General features: G+C 40.8%; 1 protein-coding gene across 2 annotated transcripts; it reads left to right on the top strand.

The window, feature by feature from the left end:
• The first annotated feature begins 452 nt into the window (after positions 1 to 452).
• Positions 453 to 18,764, top strand: LOC134437145 (uncharacterized). 2 transcript variants are annotated; one of them, XM_063186609.1, is made up of 16 exons: positions 453 to 598; positions 851 to 877; positions 2,237 to 2,332; positions 2,494 to 2,590; positions 2,881 to 2,999; positions 3,310 to 3,380; positions 4,284 to 4,412; positions 6,010 to 6,105; positions 7,376 to 7,507; positions 7,906 to 8,034; positions 8,486 to 8,511; positions 8,633 to 8,800; positions 9,115 to 9,459; positions 9,852 to 10,068; positions 15,810 to 15,910; positions 17,961 to 18,764. In XM_063186609.1, exons 1-16 carry the CDS (start codon positions 547 to 549, stop codon positions 17,998 to 18,000), a joined length of 1,845 nt encoding a protein of 614 aa, XP_063042679.1. In that variant the 5' UTR covers positions 453 to 546; the 3' UTR covers positions 18,001 to 18,764. The 2 variants fall into 2 exon arrangements, with proteins under 2 accessions (XP_063042679.1, XP_063042678.1); XM_063186608.1 differs by having other exon boundaries at positions 17,958 to 18,764.
• The last annotated feature ends 3,993 nt before the right edge of the window (positions 18,765 to 22,757 follow it).

The following is a 22,757-nucleotide window of genomic DNA, read 5'->3' as shown; positions in this document are numbered from 1 at the left end:
TTGTATTATAGATGTGTGTGAGGGGTGAGGTCACGGTGAGGAGGATTTTTGTGATAGAGAGTGGATCTTCTTTAAAAAAACACAGTTTAAATGAAGCAGTTTCAGCCCAACATTCAGGTGTCACACTGGTGACTGACTCCAATATCATATCTTCCTCCTCCTCCTCCTTCTCCTCCTCCTCCTCCTCATCTTCTTCCTCCTCCTCCTACTCCTCATCTTCCTCCTCCTCCTTCTCCTCATCTGTATCTTTTCATCCTCCTTCCTCTCCCTCTTCCTTTGGCGCCATCTGCTGTTCATATCAAATGGCTGCATGGTTTGAAGCTGCAGGGCAAGCACAGACGGCTGTGGGTGGGTGGGCGGTGAGGTCAGTGGATGAGGAGGAGGCATGTGGGCGTTTCAGTGATACCAAAGCAGGTTCCTTCACTTGCCTTTTGGCATACCACAGTGTTGTATCCACCAAGGCAGACTGGACTATAAACAACAGGTTTCAGACTATGAGGAGTTTTTCCATGCAGAAAAAAGTAAACGACCTTTAATGTCAACATTATGATGTCATCTGAGTTGGATCAATTCACGTCTCTGTCAACATACACCATAGGTGAGTGTCACCATCGCTGCAAATGAAATATAAATTGTAAAGGTATAAGTGAGTGTCGCCAAAAAAAGGTAAATGGTAAGCTACGGAGTAGGTGGATATTTAAACAATGTGACACAAATATCCATAATGGAAAAACTGTAGAGAAATGCATACAGATTACATGGAATTTTGCCTGGATGAATGTTTATGTTTATCGGCATGAAAGGTACCTGACAGTGTTAATTTTATTCATTTATTTTTCCTGTTTTTTAGATGTCCACCCTGCAGATGACCATAGCCGTGAGTGTTGTGCAATCATTTAATTAATTATACCATAAACACTGCTGTAATGTTACCTTTTTTTTGCAAGATTGCTTTTGTGCAAACTTTGCTGACTTAATTCCTGTGTTTCTGTATTTCTGCAGTGATTTGAAGTTTGCAGTGTCCAAAATAATTGCCTTACTGTAGCAATACTAAAGTAAAATAGGTTTAAAATGTAGCTTAGTATACAGCAAAGTTTTTTTTGCCTTTGGCAAATGCACAAAAGTTAGAAAAACATCCATGTTAAAGAACAGCAATGACACTGTAGGCTACATTATTCACACATGAACACACGCGCACGCACACGTTCACACAGACTTGGAAACACACAAACACACATACAGCATACCTTGTATGTGATGTGTAGTTATGTAAACAGTGATGTAATTGTAATGTAATGTAATGCAGTGGTTTCACTGTAAAGCATTGCCATCTACTGGCAGCTGTTATGACAACGTGTCATAGTGCCATTCAAAACACATCTGTTTTTTTTTCTATTACACACACACAAAAACGTGACACTATTTCTAATTTCATGATTTCATAACCACTTGCCAAGTTAGCAAAACCCAACAGTCGTTCTCAGCCTTGACACCGTTGTGAATGAACCTAGTCACTTCAAATCAGGACACACAATGCCCCAGCCATAACACAAACAAATCCAATGGGAATCTAAGTGTTTTACAATTCAAAACAAGCCCACGCTTCTCAGATACTGTAAGTTAAGAATGTTTTGAAAACTGGTGGAAACTTGGTGGAGTGAGAGTTGAAAACTGGTGGAAACTTGGTGGAGTGAGAGTTGAAAACTGGTGGAAACTTGGTGGAGCGAGAACCTGTTTTGCAATTTGTCCGAGCATTAGTTGAATTTCTGTGCCGAGGTTTGGAAAAAAAAACACAATTGTCAAAAATGTGTGTAAGCAATTGAAAACAAGTCACGTCATATTTGTATCTAACTGCAACAATTCTCGTATTAGTTGCTCAACGATAAGCAAATATTACTCATTTGTTGATTATCAGTGCTTGTTCCTACAACGATATACACAGGGCTGCATCATCACACAGCCTACACAGTAAAAAAAGGGTGTGAATTTTTACACTGTGGCCAGTGTTACATTGTCAGATTCAATTCTACTCAGCAAAGTGTCCACACACATACTGTAGAGTGGGCAACCGTTTCACTACAGAGTTGCAATGGCCACCTGTAGTACTTGAGACTGGCTTTTGACTCCACTTTTGGAGTGGGGTGACTCCTCGCACTGTCGGAAATACGCCATATGGAGTTCAGTTAACTCTTTTGCACTTTTGACACACCTTTTTTTGTGTACTGTTTGTTGCCAGAGTCACTGCCTGGTTGGTTGAAAACCACATTCACTCATGCTGTGGAAAGAAGAACCGATGCAGAGAATGTGACATACTACTTCCTTCCTTCCAAAGGTACAGTAGGCTAGTAGGCCCTATCCTTAGTACACAGTACATTTTACAGTGTTAAATCAACACACCAGTGCCATCATTGTAACATTTTGATTTAAATTTGTCACGTTAAATTAACACAGAGCAAAATGTAGTACTATGTGAATGTTGTCTGCGTCTGACAGTTGGACAAAATGGGCTTAAACATCAAGGAGAGACCTGCTTAAACTCAGTTTTGCAGATCCTTTTCACAACTGAAGAATTCAGAGAGGCCGTAGAAAGGTAATGAACTTGTACAAATACATCTCATGGACTGTACTAGTCTTCATGCTGTTTTGTAGTTTCAGAGTATTTCAAATAAAAAAACCTGCAATCAACCTACCAAGATTCAGATATTTCTGTGATCTTCATACTTCATAGTTTGCAGGTTATTTCAAATAGCCTACCCTATCCTGCAACCTACCACCATGCAAATATTTCTTTGATAAGAGTCTTCATACTTTGAATTGTACCTTGTGACCTATCAAAAAAATATCAGATAATTCTGTTATAGATGTCTTTATACTTCACAGGTTGCAGGGTTCTTCAAACAGTAACGAGGTTCTTTACCAACTGCACCAGCTGTTTGAGATCCTTAAAGGTGAACACAAGTCCATATCTGAAATAACCAAGTGTCTCGAAATTAAAAATGGTAAGTAACTGCCTTTGGATTTTCAATTGAAAACAAGAGCATGAAGTGTTAAAAGTAACATAGACAAGGGGGCCATGGCATAATTGGTCAGGGAGTTGGTTTGGAATTGGAAAAATATAGTTATGAATCCCATACAGTAGCAGCCATATTGAAGTGCCTTTGACAAGGCACTTAAACTAACATCGCTCCAGGAATTAAATACTGGTATGTCACTTTGGATAAACTAACATCACTGTAATGTAATGTATTGTTATGCAATGTAATGTAGTGTATGTATTAATGCATGTAACTCAATTTTCATGCTGAACAGTGTGTGACCAGCAAAATGCAGTGGAGTGGATTGAGAACATACTAAAGGAAGTGACCTCAGATGCCTCTCAGGTACTTTATTAATAAACATTTTATGATTGTAATTAGTCTTTTCAAACTAATTACTCGATTATTTGCTGTCCAATTATTTTGCTGAGCGCCTATAGGCCTATGAATTTATGACTGTATGCCCATTACTCACAGTCTACTACAGATATGTGTAAAAGTGTGCTGTATACAGTGATTGATATGGCTTGTGTTCAGAGGGGGAGCCGTTTTTATTTACTCAGTTGTCACCATTGGCATTATTCTGCTGTACTACCTTCAGAATCATTAACGGCTGTATCTCAGCTACTGTGTATTGCAGCTGTAAGCCTTCTGTGATCGATTCAGGTCTGTGCAGAGCCTTTTCTATAACCCAATTGTCATCAAAATGTAATGATCAAGTCTTAATCTGTTACGTAAGGCTCTCTTTAATGCCACATCAATGTTGTTAGGATGTAATTCAATGTCAGGGCAGTCATGGGTGAGCGGTTAGGGCGTCAGACTTGCATCCCAGAGGTTGCCGGTTCGACTCCCGACCCGCCAGGTTGGTGGGGGGAGTAATCAACCAGTGCTCTCCCCCATCCTCCTCCATGACTGAGGTACCCTGAGCATGGTACCGTCCCACCGCACTGCTCCCCATGGGGCGCCACTGAGGGCTGCCCCCTTGCACAGGTGAGGCATAAATGCAATTTCGTTGTGTGCAGTGTTCACTTGTGTGCTGTGGAGTGCTGTGTCACAATGACAATGGGAGTTGGAGTTTCCCAATGGGCTTTCACATTTTTTTCATTTTTTTAAATTGAGTCTTTTCAGCAAAGAGTGAACAGGCCCGCTGAAGGGCCCATCTGCATAAAGAGGCTATACTTTCCTTCAGGATGAAAAACAGTTGTGCCTCAGCTATGTTGCAACTATACCATTTTGTGATCAATTCAGGTCTTTGAGGGGACACTACGGAAATCGCGACGGTGTCTGAAGAAAGACCATGGTGAATGGCACGAGGACATCAACTTCTTTTCGATTCCACTCACCATCGACGCCAGAAACTATTCCGTGTTCAATGTGGTAAGAGCAAATTCTCCTTTTTAAAAAAATCATGGTTCACACACATGTCCCATTTGGACTCCACTGAATTTGGAATGTAGCCCCTTAATGCACATCGTTCCCAGTGGGACGCTTAAGTCACCGAAAAAAATTACTACCTACTACACCACCGTGACAGCACACAGTAGCCTAATACATTACGATTTGGTCTCTGCCATTCTGGTATCAGCTAACCTATAGCCTATAGCAGGGGGCATGTCTTACTGTGTTAAGTGACAGTGCTGTTGTTAGGGGTTCACTGTGCTAACACGGCGTCCCATGGCCATGAATGCTGTTAACGGGCATTGGAGGCTCAGACTGGGTTGTTTTTTCCAACCGTACCTCACAAAGCTGGACTGGCCTCAAAAATAACCCCAGGCTTAAACTGGCCCCTGACGCAAAGAATTTTCATACTATACCCTGCTTGACTCAGTCACTGTCTATTTTGAAGATGAACCAATGGGCCGCTCCTGTAAAAACAGAGAGCCAGTCCATGAGAAAAAGCAAACAAACAACAACAGTATCGGCGACTGGGGACTAGGGTTGCCAACATTCCCTTGAAATACGGAATCGTCCCGTATTTAGAGATAAAAGTATGGGTTCCGTATTGAACTGAAACGGGACACGGGACGTTAAAATGCCGGAAATTACATCTAAGAAATGCTAAATGTTCTGGGGGAGGACCCCCAGACCCCCCGACACGGTGAAATGTCCCGTATTTTTTTCATTGACAGTTGGCAACCCTACTGGGGACTGTCGGCCCACCTGGAAAATGTCCTGTATGCCAGATTACCAGTTCAGCCCTGGTACACTATCTCTGTCCAGCCTGATCTCCAAAAATTCCGTGCTCCTGGACACGGATGTTAAGGACACGAAATCCGTGTCCAGGAGCACGGATTTTGCCAAAATTCCGTGCTTCTGGACACGGAATTGTTTTCCGTGCTCCTGGACACGGAATTGTTTTCCGTGATGGGCACACGGAAGTGCTTTCTGTAGGCTATTACCACAGCACTGTGTTAACTCTATCATTAGAAAATACATACCAAATGCTAATCCTAAACAAAATAATGCTATAGCAATTTAAGTTGTGCCCTGACCAAAACATTCCCTAACCTTAACCTGTCATTAAAGACATATTTTTGAGAAATACCTTTTCCAGTTGGTTGCTAGGCTATCAAACTCATATACTGAATGAAAGAAAATTAGCTGTGCCCAGACCAAAACAATCCCTAACCCTAACTTGTCAGTAAGACTTATTTGAAAAATGTTTGAAATTAGAAAAATCCTGAGAAAACACAAAGACTGTGGAAATAGCCTATAGAAAGCACTTCAAACAATTCCGTGTCCAGGAGCACGGAAAACAATTCCGTGTCCAGGAGCACGGAATTTTGGCAAAATCCGTGCTCCTGGACACGGATTTTGTGTCCTTAACATCCGTGTCCAGGAGCACGGAATTTTTGGAGATCATGTTGATCTGTCTCCCATGTAATTCCTCCCACCACCTTTGACTATTAAATGTCTTATTAAATAAAACCCCAAAACATAGATTCTGCTATTGTTGCTATTGTTGTAATTGTAGGTTGACGGACTCAAGGCCTTTTTCCAAACCACAAGGTTTGATGAGGATGAGCGGCTGTACTGTGAACATTGTGACGAGAAAACGGACACTGAAATAGTAAGTAATATTTCCAAAGGTGTTAATTGAAAATTACAAAAATGTCACATTGTATAGGCCTAATAATAGTACATTATAACGCTTTATTCACACTCAGGAAATAATGAACAGTAAATACATGGTGGTATTCATTCAAGTAGCCTATACATAAGAAAACCAACCTACGGCTGCACAGCGGAACGCAAATTGTGCTGGATGAGTTTGATGTGAGTTTTCCAGCCGGACACTACTGTACTGTACATTGTGTGGTTTCATCTCTTTTGCTCTTTGGAAAGCAAACTTCCAGAATTGCTCTGGCTGTGCTGTGTCTGCTGTGTTAACATTACTCATTTATGTCTGTAAGGTTAAACGTCTGTTTTCTTTTTTCTTTTACTTTTATTTTTTGTGAAGCACATTGAAATGCGTCTTTGAAATGTGCTAAACACAAATAAGCTTGCCTTGCCTTGTTTATAACTAGTTCATTATTTACTAAGTGTTAAGGCCACACCAATTTAATTTGTTGGTTCTCGGATTCGCCTCTTGTATTTTGTATCAAAATGGAAAAAAAAAAAAAAATCAGTTTCAATACCCCAAAAAATGAAATCGCTAAAAAAAAACGAAGACTGCATGTTTTCATGAACGGGGAGGTGTCTCTTTAGTAGTTGGAGGTCATGTGACGTAGAGAACCAATAAAACCACTCCTTTCAACATGCCGATTACGACTAGCGAATCAGGAAACGTGTTACATTCAAACATTTACAGACAAGCATGCAATGGCAAGTTGAAGCCCCTGTGGGTTAGCAGTAGCAGCGGTGAAACACAGTATTGCTCTTAGTGGAATTAGTGGAGTGGGATAGCAGTTTTAAAAAAGAAAAACAACAACTATTCAACTGTTGAATCATCTCAGTTTATTCAAACCAGATTAATATAATAATTGCCCTGTGAGCTAATTTTGTGCCTGGTCTATTTGGCTGCCTTAATTCCCTTCTACACTGTCCTTCTCCATGTCCAGGTGTTTGCCTGTCTTGCACCTTCCTTTGGAGGTCCATGTGAGGCTGATATACAGGTGGTATAACCACACGACTAATTTTTTTTTTTTTTCGCCCTCTCGCTTCAACTTTTTCCTGAAAAAATCCGAGAACCAACAAATTAAATTGGTGTGGCCTAATAAAGCAAAATGTTCACTTAAAACCATAGATGACAATGCAAGCATGATAATCAAGTAGGCAATGACATTTTTTTACTGCAGGCTGAATGATGGGCATGTTTTTTGTATTATTTTATCCTCCAGAGTTTAAACGTCCAGAAGTACCCAAACATACTGATTCTGCACCTGAAGCGTTTCCACCTGGACTCTATGAAGATGGTCTACCAGAAGAACTCCTCTCCCTTGGACATACCCTTCATGCTCACCTACTTTGAGGTATTATGTGCCCAAGTCATGATTGTGTTTCTCTTATAAGGCTCAACATTGCAGTGTATATGCTAACATACAGTAGGCCTACAGATTTTTTTTATAACTTTTGGTTCCTCCCAAGGAGGGAAATAATAATTAATTGATGTAAAATACTGTGTACATTTGCCCATTTAAAACATTAAAACAAAGACTTGAAGTTAACTCCACTCAGGATAACATTTGTTCCCACCCCATTCCTATTACTGTGTCGCCTACAGGGTGAGGCTGTGTGTTATCCAGTCATATGACTGTTACCTTTGTTTTAGTTTGGCTGCAGAAGCTCTCAACCTGTGTGTGTGTGTGTGTGCGTGTGCGTGTGCGTGTGCGTGTGCGTGCGCGTGCATGTGTGTGTATTTACGGTATAGGACTGCACATATGATCTGTACGGGGTCATCAACCACAGTGGAGAATATGGGGCAGGTCATTATGACGCTTACATCAAGTCTGCTGAAAATAATCACTGGTACTGCTTTGATGACTCTCAAGTGACCAAGGTACGTAGTCTATGTACAATGTTTACATTGACATTTTTAATCCGATTAAATAGTACGATTGTTCAATTGGAGTAGAAATGCACATGTAAAGACCTTGATCTGGATAAATGTACAGTATGTCTAATTGGATTCAAATTTTAATTGGATTGGTCTTTATAAGGGGCAGTTCATTTCTGTTGTCATATAAACCAAATGTCCATGTTAATGTAACTAATGTCTTTGTAACTCGTGCTTTTTAAATGTTTGCGAGAATTAAGCCTTATTTTTTGTTTTACCTACCACTGCATCTTGTATTTTTCATTAACGGTTTCCCATAAAAGATTTCAGATTAATTATCGCTAATGCGCCTTAACTTGACAGTGTTATATGAATGTGTACATGTGCACGACAGGTTGTATTATAAAAATGAAGGAATCAAATGTTTATTTTTGTGTTTATTTTTCCCCTGCAGATCACAGATAAAGACTTCCTGGAAAGGTATTACGGTACAAATACGTATACGGTACAGCATACCAAAGCTGCTTTAGACAGTAACCCTCTAAAGTTTATTTTGTTTAGCCTATCGCTAATTTGTTAAAGATGTTCATTTCTTTTGCAGGTCAAGAACTGCCTACTTGATAGTCTACAGGAAAAGAGAGCTGAATTCCATTCATGGAAACCACCAATCCACCAACACTGTGTCGCCAGAGCACACTGACAATCCAGCTTCCCAGGTTCAACACGAAAGGACGAGGGCATTTAGGCCCAATAAGGACCCAAGAACCAGGCAAGACATGCAGTTAAAAATGGGGTGTCAAAATTCCACAGTAAACGTTCATAACTCGAAACAGAGTATTTACAACAAGTCAAATCACTCCAACAGTGGGGTCAAAAGCCAGTGTAAAATTCTACAGGTGGCCACTGGCCAGTGTAATTGCAACTCTGTGGCGAGATGATTTCTTCACATTCCAGTGCTCATACCGATATTCACACAATAATCAGTAGAACTGACTCTGACACCAACCATAGAGTAAAATTGAGTCTATTTTCTGAGAGGGACCAAATGGAAAGACTTACATTGACACCCCATTTACTGTGCAGGAGCCTCAGAGTCCACAACGGCTGCTGTTTCTGCAAAGCCATGCCGACCAGGTTTACGTCGCCTCTTCGCAAGCCCCAGCACGGCTCCAAGAAGGCCTCCCCGAGGCTGCAGGCGTACACGAAAACCCGGACCACCTCTGGTGTTGTCACCCCGGGGACGGTACTCGTCTTGCGGGCTGGGCGCCACCAGGGCAAGAGGGTGGTGTTCCTCAAACACCTGCCCAGCGGCCTGCTCTTTCTCACAGGATCTTGCGGATCATTGGACCCCAAAGTGGCCCTCTCCACCAACGCATCAGCTTTGAGCTCCACTACCACCACCACCACCACCAGTGTTGCTGCCACACAGTAACAATAGCCTACCACTGTCTAATAGAGCTGTTTTGGTGGGCTTTGTGCCTCTGTTTTTGACAGGACAGTACACAGTAAAAAAGTGCTAATTCAACTCTTACAGAGTACTGGGACCAAACAAATCTAGGAGATTGTTAAATTGAATCTCTAAGACTCTAGGTGTTGAATTAACACGGCATTTATTACTGTGTAAGGAGAGTGACAGGAAACGAGGTGGAGAAAGAGAGAACAAGGAGGATTGGGAAAGAGCTGTAGAAATTACTCTGGCCACCTGTAGAATTTTACCTTGACTTTTGACTCCCTATGGCGTTGTACTCTAAACACTATTTGGATGTATATCCATTTACTTTGTAGTATTGACACCTCTTTTGTTTTGCTTTGCCGTGCAGGTGTGACGTGTCCACTGTGAAGATCACAGAGACCCAAACGAGCACCGTTCTTCACAGGAGGAGACAGAGGTACGTGGAGGAAGAGGAGGGAGGAGCAGGAGAGAAGAGCCTGGAGGAACGGCAGATGGAGAAGCTCGGGAGCACAGCAGGGCATCTGAAGAGGAACCAGGGGGACGTAGATGCCCAGGCCATGCCCACCGCCAGGAGCAGTCGACAGGTGAGGCAGACGCGTGCCTGTTGTTGTTAGGCACTATACTCATAGACATGCACAGATTGGGATGAGGTGGTGCTAAAGCACTTGCTCCTGTGACCTTTTGAACAAAAAAACCCTTTTTGGAAGGTTTTTTTTGGACAATTTTGTCATAATGTTCTGTGGTCCATGTTGACATAATCATCTACAAATGCTTGAGAATAAAAATCATGTGATAGTAATGCCCAATGCAATATACAGCCTCTATAGAAGGGGTGTCAAGCACAAGGCCCAGGAGCCAGATGTGGCTCATCACATGGTTTAAAAAGGTCCCGGACTTGAAGAGAGGGGAAAAAGTTAAGAATGTCATAAACTTGCTTACCATTTACGATCGAAGCGTCTCATATATCCGTTGGCATCCACCTTTGGATGGTTGACTAGCCATGCAATTCCGATATGGAACAGAAATTTGTGATATTTTGCAGTTCCGTTTCTGGTTCGGACCACTTCAGATCAACTTGACTGCATGTGGCCCCTTGAAACTACTGTATGTGAGTTTGACACCCCCTGCCCTAGTAAAGTATCCAGAAGTTCCACATGTCACCCGCACCCCCTTGAGCACCTGCCCCCCAAAATGCCCGTGCATGCCACTGACTATACTAGTGTGCCTTGTAAGTTGCCTTCACTGCCATGCCTATCCACGTTATTATCCACCGTTACAAGGGTGGCGCCATTACTATTTTGTAGTGGTGTGCATGGGCACTGCCCTCACGATTCGATTCGATAAAGATTCGGGAGGTAGTGATTCGATTCGATTCGATTCAATTCTACGATGCATTGCAATGCATTACATTTCTACTGAAAGCAAAGCAAATGTTTCATCAGTCATGATGAGTCAATGCAAGTAGTCGGATACTGAGCAACATTTCATTTTTCTGTATCAGTCTTACTGTTTTCAATGCTTTGAAGTGCTTTTATTTAATTTAACATTTAACATTCATTCAAAATTTGCTGCATTGATTCTGGAACTTGCCGCATTGAATTGAATTGTCCATGCCCCGCATTGCATTGCATTGCCGAATCGATTATTGTTGACACCACTACAATTTGGTAGCAGTTGTTTGGCAGCTAACAGGAACTACCAGACAAGAAATTCTGTGGTATCACAAAAAAATGTTTGAAATAGGTCAGGGTTAGTCGGCGGGGTGGAGAGCCGTGTAGCCAGTATTGTCATTTGGTTATTTTACAAAGCCACATATCAACACCTGTATCTTCAGCAGCCAACACTTTCCTCGAGTCAGTGTTACTAACAAGTGACACCATGAAGAGTTACTGGGCGAATATACCGGCCGCGACAAGATTCAAGCGACAGAGAATCGCTGCTGTATGTGCAGCATGAGCGATACGAGCGATAGAAGCGACTGTTTAAAGCAGAATGAAAGCATTCCAACATTCCCATTGGCTGTGGCGGCTGTCGAACCACATCGTAGCTAATTTGAATAATATTGGCTGGAGTTCAACTACAAACTGTCGCTCTAGTCGCCTGAATCGCTTTTGTCTCTTCTGTCTCCCGTGACTGTATACAAAGTCAATTACTTCCATAAGTCATGGGCATATGATGTAGGAGACATATTTTTAGCTTTGTCAAACTTGAGAAATATGTGAACACAATATGGTCGTCACATGCTTGATTGTTGACGTCTTTGTCTCCATTAGTCTAGGGTGCTAGCAACTGAGTGTTGTCTATCTATTAGTTTGCTGACAGACAGAGAAGGAGGAATGTGTGTGTGTGTGTGTGTGTGTGTGTGTGTGTGTGTGTGTGTGTGTGTGTGTGTGTGTGTGTGTGTGTGTGTGTGTGTGTGTGTGTGTGTGTGTGCGCGTGTGTCTGTGTGTCTGTGTGTGTGTGTGTGTGTGTGTGTGTGTGTGTGTGTGTGTGTGTGTGTGTGTGTGTGTGTTTGTGTGTGTGTGTGTGTGTGTGTGTGTGTGTTGTGCTGTCTTTAGCGTTATTAAAAGTGAATACTCTTGGCTGAAGCTAATGCATATGCTAATATGTATATCAAATAGAACAAACAACAAACAACAAAATGGTAAATTATTAAAAATAATTATTTATTTATTATAATTAAAATACAGTATATAATATCAATGATAGGCTACTGATTAGCTAATTAAAAAAATTGCTAATGCACTAAATCAATTGTCTTATAAAATATAGATGAAGCAATATAGTTCATGCATCATTAGAACAAAAATATTGCTAAACAGCAGTGCCAGAATATATTTCATCTGGGCTGCTGCTGCTGTTGCTGTATTGAAAACAGCCAGTCCTCCTTGTTGGAACCAAGCCAGCATCTGCAGCCTCCTCTCCTCCTCCAAGAGAAGACCCTCCTTCTTCTTCTCATCCTCCACATGCATGGCCAGAGGCCTCTGTACCAGCTCTCGGTCTCCAGTGTTGGGGACCAGCACAGGGGTCTCATTGGCCTGGGAAGGCTGATCACCTCCACCTGGCGGGGGAAGGGAGAGGGTATCCATTCAATCAATCAATCAATCAATCAGTCAAATCTATCAATCAAAATGTATTTGTATAACACATCATGATGAAACGAAAAGTATTTACTCAGAGTATCGCATCACCAATAGGCTTTCAAAAAAGCTTAAGACTGACTTGGTGAAATCACTTTATTAAATCAATTCAGAAAAGGGTTTAAAGGTTCTGCACAGAAAAGTATTTAGCTTTTTAAAAATTACGATTTAAAACTTAATTCTGCTACTTCGCTTCCTTTGCGAAAATCCTTAGAGAGTTGCACCAGGTGACACAGCAGATCCATGTTGATGTCAGCTGTGTTCAAAAGATAAAAGTAATCCAACTTAATCAAGTAGGACTATACCAGACTCAAGACAGATTCTAATTTATTTAAAAAAAATATATATATATATATATAAAAAGAGATTAAAAAACATGTCAAATACATTAAGTCTTATTTAACAAAGGCAAAGCATAATAACATTGAGAAATGAAAAAAATGTACAAAATGTGCTTACAGGACAAGCTGGCATAGACAGACTCCAGTAGGCTAATACTGAGTGGGATATTAGCCTTGGCCTGGGCTGCATCTCCCTCAGACATCTCAACATGTACTACTGGGCCAGTAGCATCCCTGCTGTGCTGGGTAGCATGGACCCAGGCCTTGTGGAGGACCACATTGTCAATTCTTATGTCCTCCTCATTCTCATAAAGCGTCTCCCACTTCACTGGACGTGGACGTGGGGCCTTGATTGGTTCTTCATATTCAGATATAATGTCCATCACACGGACCTCCCTGTTCTGTATATCAGCCATTTGATGTCTCAGTTGCTTTGCCTCTTTTCTTAGTTTTTTCCTGCTTGGGTTAGCCAGTCTCTTCCAAATTCCTTAGCCAGATTTCTTGTTGTTGCTGTTGTCTACCATAGTTCTCCTTGGTGTGTCTCTCTCATCGTCATTGGAGTTCTCTCCAGGAGCAGGTAGGCAGCAACAGAAAAAGTCGCGAAGTCTCATGGTTAAAAAGCAGCTGTTCTCTTTGGTGTCTCAAGTCAGACTGAGCTGATCTTTGCTAAATTACTAAAGATTCTAGTTTGAAAATTCTACTCTGGAGTTCTAAAGAAAACATTCTATGGGATGTTGCCATGGCAATAAAAGTGTTGGTTAGAATCTCAAGAACAAAGCCTTTTAGAATGTTCATTCTGATCTGCCCATCACAGCACTTCGGGCCAGTTTTCTAGCCTACTATTTATTGTATTAAGGGCTTGTTGAGATTAAAAAAAAACATGCACCAGTGACACATTTTAATAAAATAGTTATTTAATAATTGAATTTCATTAATTATCAATATACTGTTTTAAATGATAAAATATGTAATCATATGATTATAAACGAAAATCATGTAGGCATACTGTATGTATGTACACACACACACACACACACACACACACACACACACACACACACACACACACACACACACACACACACACACACACACACACACACACACACACACACACACACACACAGGGAAGCTGCCCTTGTAAACCGTTCGTTTGAACAGATTATATACTGATTTAAAAGAAAATTGTACATGTATACGCAGCTGTTGTATTCCATCAGGAAGCTTGAGGTTAGACTGAATGAAATGGACGGACATTTCACAGTGAGGGACGTAAGGGAAAACACCGTTGGAATGCAGTGTCAATGTCAAAGCTCTTCTTGACATCTGAGTATGTGCAGGGGTCAGAGCCAAGACTGAGCTGTCATCTGTTGAGATAATACCAGCAAAACTCGAAAGGTTGGATTGTCCCTGTCAAATGTGTGCAGTGCTGGCCTGTTCCTGTTCCAATGTGCGGATGAAGGGTGCCGTGTCAGAAAGTCAACTTAAGAGAAAAGCATTGTTTCTTTTAGCATCATTTTTTAACATAGTCTGAGGAAGGGCCAAAATATCGTGACAAAAATGGATCTAAAGCAGAGGTGTCAATCTCAAATTGAGTGAGGGCCAAAATCAAAATCTATCTGAAAGTGTGCGTGCAGCATGCATTTAATTACCGTAGTCAAATTTGCTCTTTCTCATCATACAGGGTAGTTCAAATGTGCCTGCACGTGATTGTGTGAGTGCGAGCTGTTTCATTGGCCTGGGCCCACTCATATTCCTGTGACACACCAAATTCCATGTTTAAGTCTTGTTACGCTATACATTAATGGTATACGTGGTCCGACTGGAATGAATATCTGAAACGATCTTGCGGGTCGAATAAAATTACTCTGTGGGCCAGATTTGGCCCCCGGGCCTGAGTTTGACATCCCTGATCTAAAGGGAGCTCATGGGTGTGCAGTTCATCTTTACCTCATTAAACTTTACGCTTTGATCCTGCACCCGGATTAAACGGATGCGCATGTTGTTAACTCTTTCTGGAAATGCATGAAGACAAAAATATATCGTATTTAAATGAACACTCACACTAAGAGTCCATTCATTCCCTAGAGTAATTGTTTTCAAAATGGTTTTGGTAGTTCCCATAGTCATAGTGTGTATGTGCGTGCGTGCGTGTGTGTCTGCGCGCGCGCGTGTGTGTGTGTGTGTGTGTGTGTGTGTGTGTGTGTGTGTGTGTGTGTGTGTGTGTGTGTGTGAGTGAGTGAGTGTGTGTGTGAAGAGGAAAGTGTTGCATTGTGTTGCAGTGCAAGGCTTAGTCTGTCCTTAGGATGTGTTCAGCAGTCTTATCGCCGTGTGGAAAAGGCTGTTTTGAAGTCTGGTGGTGCCAGCTTTAAGACCTCTTTTAGCTGAAACAGTCCATGGTTAGGGTGACTAAGGCCGCTGACAGGTTTGAGTTCAGAGGAGTAGATGTGTGCACATCCCAACCGATGGGCCAGGTGCAGGACAATAAAAGCAATAATCCAAGTGAAAAAGAATAATGTCAGCAACTGCTTGTCTTCTGTGATTATTTAAAAGAGTGCAACGTTTCGACCTTCAGGTCTTCATCAGGTCCAGGACAAAGTCATCTGAAAGCCCCCCACATCCAATACACACAATGTAATGAGGACCCAAGCCTCCTCGTTGGGCCTGGGACAACTCACCTCTTTGTCACCTCCCGTCGCTTCCCTGACTTTAAATACATCAGGATGAGCGAGTGTAGTCTTCTGTACTAAAAACTACATAGCATTACTTTAACTAGCCTATCGGCATGTGATGGAATGTTATCAAGGGTACAGTTTTCACTCATGTCATCTCTTTCCTTCTCAGGGTTGGGTCATCTGGATCATCTGGATTTGGATCCTTTTCCTGCTTCTGTTGTTGTGCCTTGCTACTGTCAGCTTCGACAGTCTTGACCTCGATTCGTTGATGTAAGACTCGACTCTTCTCTTCTCTACTCTTCCCTTCCCTTCTCTTCTCTTCCCTTCCCTTCCCTTCCCTTCCCTTCCCTTCTCTTCTCTTCTCTTCTACAAACCCCAACTCTGGTGAAGTTGGGACATTTGGTAAACAGTGAATAAAATCAAAATGCTATCATTTTCAAAACATTCAATCTATTCATTAGATGGAGAATAGTGAAAAGACAACATATATATTGTTTTGGGGGACATATGTACTCATTTCTAATTTGATAAATCCAACACGTCTCAAAAGAGTTGGGACGGGGACAAAAAAATAGCAGCAAATGTCGAGGAAGACTAAAAACAAAACAAAAGACAACACTGAACAGTTAAATACATTACAGTACAATATACAAACAGTGTTAATTCCTATCTTGGACATTATTTCACCATCTTAATGGTGGGTGTATTCCTTGTCATGTTTTGCAATGTTTTCCTTTCTGTAGTGCTTACAAGTGTGACAGGTATTGACCAAAAGACCACCATTTTATCACCGGCTGGTCCTTATGATGGAGCCAAACTGTTAAAACATAGTAGAGAATGCAATTTGACCTTACTATGTGGCAGTACTCGAAGATCTCCCTTCAGAATATAATGCATGAGTGAATTTTAATGCTGTTTAAAACCAATTTATACCATTCAGCACTGTATTTAACTCTACAGATGAGTGAGAACATCTTAACCAATGCACTACTGCACCCGCATGCCATCATGGAGGCTGACTTTTGAAGTTAGCACTAACACAAGTTGGATGGTCCATTTTCACTGTAGCACAGGATGTGCAATGCTCTATTATTGTCAAAAGGAATGGACTTCTACAACTTCTGCTGACTTCTGTAAGCAAAGGACAGTTTCCCATGTCTTCTGGGTCTATTTCAAGTGAGCTCAGGTGCTTAGGAGAATGTTACACCCCTGTATCATTTGCACGCATTAAGCATTCTTAATATGGTCAATTTTCAATAGCTCTAATTCCTGGAGTGCTAGAGTGAGACTACAGCCAATATATATTTCATGATGTCATGAACCTATACAATTATTTCAGTAACAAAAATATGTCTTATATACATTCTGTCATGATAGATCACAGGGAATTCAAAAATGTATGTTATAACTATGGCAATTATTCCCTTTGCATCTTTAATTCTGAGTGACTCAGCCTCTCTGTGATGATCTTGTACCTGGACATATATATTGTCCGTCAGTACAATTCATTTTGAAATGTTCTTCTTTGTTGTTTTATCTTATTTGGATGTTTACTAAATTTCACTGATCCCCGTCCCAACTTATTTGAGACGTGCTGGATTTATCAAATTAGAAATGAGTACATATGTCTCCCAAAACAATATTTTTTCTCGGTTTTAACACTTAATATGTTGTCTTTTCACTATTCTCCATCTAATGAATAGATTGAATGTTTTGAAAATGATAGCATTTTGATTTTATTCACTGTTTACCAAACGTCCCAACTTCACCGGAGTTGGGGTTTGTATATTTCATATAGTGTCATATTAGAAAATAAATATTAGAGATGCACCAGATCGGGTTCCGGTTCCGGATCCGGCAGGATTATAGGGTTTTTCACAGGACTCGGGTCCGGTAGGATCTTAAGCAGTGGATCCAGTATCCGGCATGTTGCCTAAAAATCAGGGTCTGGTGCATCTCTAGCCTAGGCTTTTCAGTCAGTCTTTCACAATCCTAATCGCTGCATGGAGTGAAAGCCCTTTGGAAGCGGCCAGTGCAGGCAGTGTGGCAATAAGCCAATGAGTCTAAAAAATAGTTTGAGCCAATGTAATAAAAAGGGCCCACGTGTGCGAGTAGACTATATGTTTCAACCCTTTTGTAGGATCCGGTATCCGGTTCCGGATCCGGCAGGATCTTAAAAATCAGGATACGGTGCATCTCTAATAAATATACAGTTATTTTTTATAGATTTAAATATAGATATTTTATTTATCGTCCGAATTCATGTCTTCTTGTCCATTACTGCTGAAAGACAATGTGTTTTTTCCCTCTCTTACAGCAGTCGATATATCCTACCTCAGTGCGAAGATGTACACCAGTAAACACATCAGCACACATTCATAACATCAACAACTAACTTGACCATGAGTCTGTATGGGTGGTGGGCCTGACCATGAAATTGAGAATGTAATACTTAACAAGCTGTAGAAAATTAATATTTTTAGGGTGACAGTCTAACGAAAGCATGTAGTTTGGGGGCATTGTTTCCAATTTCATTTCCTGCATATTTAGCAAAATTATATTTTCAATGCTCACCTTTTGGAAGAGGCAAACCATCAGACCTACCACTACTGTACAGTATATAATATAGTAATTAACTACTATTCCATAAAACCCATAGTGCATAAAACTGTCAGGTTTCCTTGAAGCAGGTTGCCTTGAGTCATGTAATTAAATTGTTTCAGAATATTGTCTGGTTACAGTTTGGTGATCGCTCTCAGAATGCCGATTGAGGTTCTGCATTCTCTTGCTACTAAGTTAGACATTGAGAGCAAGATTGTCTACAAAACTACACCTTCTATCCATGATTAGTAAGGTATTGATCATGAGAATACACTGCACACAAGCACACAGACACGTTTTGCATCAACATGTGGCCTGGTTGTGTTTTTATTACGGACCTATGCAAATGCTGAAGTAACCAAGTGTTCCATTTTATCATGCTTCAAGGGCTGTGTTGTATAAAATACATTCTCTTTCGCTGTGTAAAGTTGGTTCTGTTTACAAATATCATATATTTTGTCAGTCCATTGGCTCATACTTTGGAAATTAAATGAACAGAATCTAAAATTAAACATAAAGTGTGTTGGGCTATGATTGGGTTATGTGTGTAATGATTTCATGCAATTTTAGGATTATGTTTTATATTTATATTAAAGGGGCTCCAGGTAGGATTAAAAAGTTTAATTAATAACTATCCCGAGTCGGCTGATGGTCATGTGAATCATTAGTAAGTGAACGATGGAAACACTTTTCATACAAAGAATCGCTTTACATACCGTATTAAGTTTGAATCAACTGCTGGCATTCCGCGATGAAAAACATTCTCACAGGGAGTTTATTTGAACAGCATTGTTTCCTTACGATGTACATTTTGAGGCATGCCACGGGCACCGCGCAAACAACATCATCCTACCTTGTGCCCCTTTAACACTATCATAAATACCTTTTGTGAGGTTGGAATACACATGCTCACAGTTTAGTAACCTTTTAGACACAACCCCCTGGGGGGGAGGTATTATCTTAATAAAATCAAAGGACAACACTTGTTTTCAGCACATTCCTTCAATCACTTGACATAATAGTCATGGGATTTGCAGATAGAGCCCTCAGGCAATACTTACAGTAGGTGTTTGTATACCTACAGCTGTATTTCCAGCTATGACAACATTTCCGTATGGTCTCTGTAAAATGTGCAGCATTTTTTTTAAGGATAATATTTGTGGGCTTTTTTGACTGTACTAACTGTCCTAAGACTGGCCAGTTTATGCCAGTTTATAGGACAACTTTGTCAGGGGTAATGACAACATCATAATAATATAATAATAATAATGCATTTTATATAAGCACCTTTCAAAAGACTCAAGGACACTATACAAATATCATATTTATAGGATACATGTAATGAAGACCCAGTAATGCTTTTATTTTTTTTTAAAGACCATTTTGGTTCTTTACAACACAGCAAACACAATTTTGCACAATATTTTGGAACAGTTGGAACAGTGCATTTGAAGTTTTTATTTTTGTATTTATTTTTTAATTAGAAGGTTCATTCCAAAACATTTGATTTGTACTTTAATCGTGGGTGAGTACACACAGTCGTGGGTGAGTGGTTAGGGCGTCAGACTTGCATCCCAGAGGTTGCCGGTTCGACTCCCGACCCGCCAGGTTGGTGGGGGGAGTAATCAACCAGTGCTCTCCCCCATCCTCCTCCATGACTGAGGTACCCTGAGCATGGTACCGTCCCACCGCACTGCTCCCCATGGGGCGGCACTGAGGGCTGCCCCCTTGCACGGATGAGGCATAAATGCAATTTCGTTGTGTGCAGTGTGCAGTGTTCACTTGTGTGCTGTGGAGTTCTGTGTCACATGACAATGGGAGTTGGAGAGTTTCCCAATGGGCTTTCTTTTCTTTTTCTTTAAATGGTTGATGACTTGAAAAATATGTTGACCTTCATTTATGTTGATTATTGGTAAAATCAATGAAAAATATGATTTGCATAATAATGAATTAATACTTGTACTTTTTATTTACCCAATTGAACTTGGTCCCTGTCTTGTGCTGAGGTTGACCTGCTAAACATCAGGCTGTGGAACTCCGTGCTTCTGGATGAAGTTAATCTGGCTAAAAATGTTTGGCACCTCATAGCAGACATTCTGTCTGTTATTGTGTGTCATCTGTTTTAAACGTCCTGTCCCCCATCAATCATCATGGCCTCGCTTACGTGTACAGCAGATTTTCATGAAACTTTGTGGAGTTGTTGGAAATGACAAAAGGAACAAGTGATTAAATTTTCAAGGTGGTCCGGATCACAATCCAAATCTAGGATTTTTGTCTGCTCTTCACCATTGCGGGATATGGAGATTTTTGACATTGTTTCTAACTCCCCAAAAACAAGGCAGAAAGACTGGACAAAATTAGGGTGCAGTCAAATGTTTTATCAAACAGCTTTCTTGGTGGAGGTCTGCACTCTCTGAGTGCATTTCTAGTTAATAAATGAAATACAACTTATTCTATTGTCACAGCCTGACCTGTGTCTGTTTATGTATAGATGTATATATGTATAGAACAGCAAATGTGGCCAGATTTTTTCTTTTTGTATTAAAAAGCCTTCTTCAATTGTAGCCTGCTCATACTTGTATGTTGGTCCAAACAAAGATCTTGTTATTTGAGGAAATATGGTAGACTAAATGTAAGTACCTTCAGTTAATTTTTTCTAGCTTTAGCAGTTTGACCTTTCAGCCAAAGGCCGTCTCGAGTTAAACACTATGGATGACTGAGATTCTTCAGACTTTTGACATCCGTGCTTCGGCTAAAGTTCACTTTTCTGCATAGCTTCACATATGTGGAATGACAGCTGACTTTCTTTGTAGACGCTAAAGGCATTGACATTGATAGACATAGATCTATTTCACATCAACCTGCATGTTAAAATGCCTGTCTTAGCTTTTGATCTTTGATGTGAATGTTGATCTGTTATATATTGAAAGTGTTTATATATATATATATATATATATATATATATATATATATATATATATTTATATATATGTGAACATTTAGCCCAAGTCAAAATGACAAGGAAGAATGGTTACAACCGGTGATTTATTCCATCAGCATTCTCACTAAAGAACTGACTATAGTAAGACAATGTAGATCAGGGGCGTCTAGCATCCGGCCCGCCAGAGGGTTCAATCCGGCCCGTATTTGTTTTTTTTTTTTTTCTTTTTCAAAGAAATAATCGAAATGCGCAATTACGCCACTGGGGGCAAAATCGAGACCGGCATGGTATGGCATTGCATTAGCCCAATGGTCCTCTCTCTCTCTTATATATCTAGTAAAGTTCACGTCACACTTATTTATAAATGGTGAATTTGTACTGTGACAGGCATTTGATAAAGCTCATATATAGACCACATATATAGAGATCAAATGGTCATACTTCTTATTATTACCTTCGCCAGAAGGTTATGTTTTGCCCGCCGTGTATTTGTTTATTTGTGAATATGTCTGTTTGTACTTCGTATAACTCAGTCAAAACCAAAGAAATTCGACAGAGAAGAACAATCTCTTGGGGGGAAATGCATTGGCCACGGTGTAGTACGGGGGCGTTGCCTGAGGACACGAGTGGATGGAAAATTAACTCCCTTGCTCATGGTCATTGGTCAGTGGGTGCGATTGATACAATTTCCGTACTCTCTTGCGCATGGTCAGTGGGGGCGACATCATGATGGATAATTTGTGGCCAAATTAACTGCAGCTGTTGGTCAGCAGTAGTTGCTGGGGGTAATTAAGGACAGCTGACAAACATTCACGCTGTCCTATGACCTGTTCCACACTCCGACCCTCGCGGAAGTCGCATTGCATGCTTTCCGTACTCCCCTCGCCATCATTTCGTACTACGCTGTTATGACGTAAGTAAGCCCTCCTATATATCTATCTCTCCTTGGTCAAAACTGAGCCGATTTTTATGAAATTTTGTGGGATGATTGGTCATGACCCAAGGAACAATCGATTAGTTTTTGGGAGTGATTGGGTCAAAGGTCAAAGGTCAAGGTCAAAATGTTTGTTTGTACTTCGTATAATTCAGACAGAACTGAGCCGATTTTTATGAAATTTAGTGGGATGATTGGTCATGACCCAAGGCACAATCGATAAGTTTTTGGGAGTGATTGGGTCAAAGGTCAAGGTCAAGGTCACGAAAAGGTCAAAAACGTAAATTGAGCCGATTTTTATGACATTTACTGGGATGATTGGTCATGACCCAAGGAACAATCGATTACTTTTTGGGAGTGATTGGGTCAAAGGTCAAGGTCAAGGTCACGAAAAGGTCAAAAACGTTTTTCTTTGCCAAGCACTATATGCCAGAACAACGTGTGAATGCTGAATTGAATAAGAGGTCAAGACTGGGCCAAAAATGTAATATTACGATATTCCGGTCCGATTTAAATGAAACTAACACCAAAATTTGGAGAATGTTATGCCCCACACTCTGAAGATGGCCAGAAAAAAATGAGTGGCGTAGGCGAAGGTTTGCGCTCTACCGAGTGCCCATTCTAGTTCATATTGTATTGGT

The sequence above is a fragment of the Engraulis encrasicolus genome, chromosome 21 (assembly GCF_034702125.1).
Source record: "Engraulis encrasicolus isolate BLACKSEA-1 chromosome 21, IST_EnEncr_1.0, whole genome shotgun sequence".
NCBI classification, from domain to species: domain Eukaryota; kingdom Metazoa; phylum Chordata; class Actinopteri; order Clupeiformes; family Engraulidae; genus Engraulis; species Engraulis encrasicolus.
This window is presented reverse-complemented; position numbering and strand designations above follow the sequence as displayed.

Bases quoted from the DNA above. Each gene is read 5' to 3' on its own strand.
- LOC134437145 (XM_063186608.1), top strand. From the start codon at position 547: ATGATGTCATCTGAGTTGGATCAATTCACGTCTCTGTCAACATACACC. The intron at 4,413-6,009 runs GTAAGAGCAAAT...TTGTAATTGTAG, and splicing joins ACTATTCCGTGTTCAATGTG to GTTGACGGACTCAAGGCCTT. The intron at 6,106-7,375 runs GTAAGTAATATT...TTTATCCTCCAG, and splicing joins AGAAAACGGACACTGAAATA to AGTTTAAACGTCCAGAAGTA.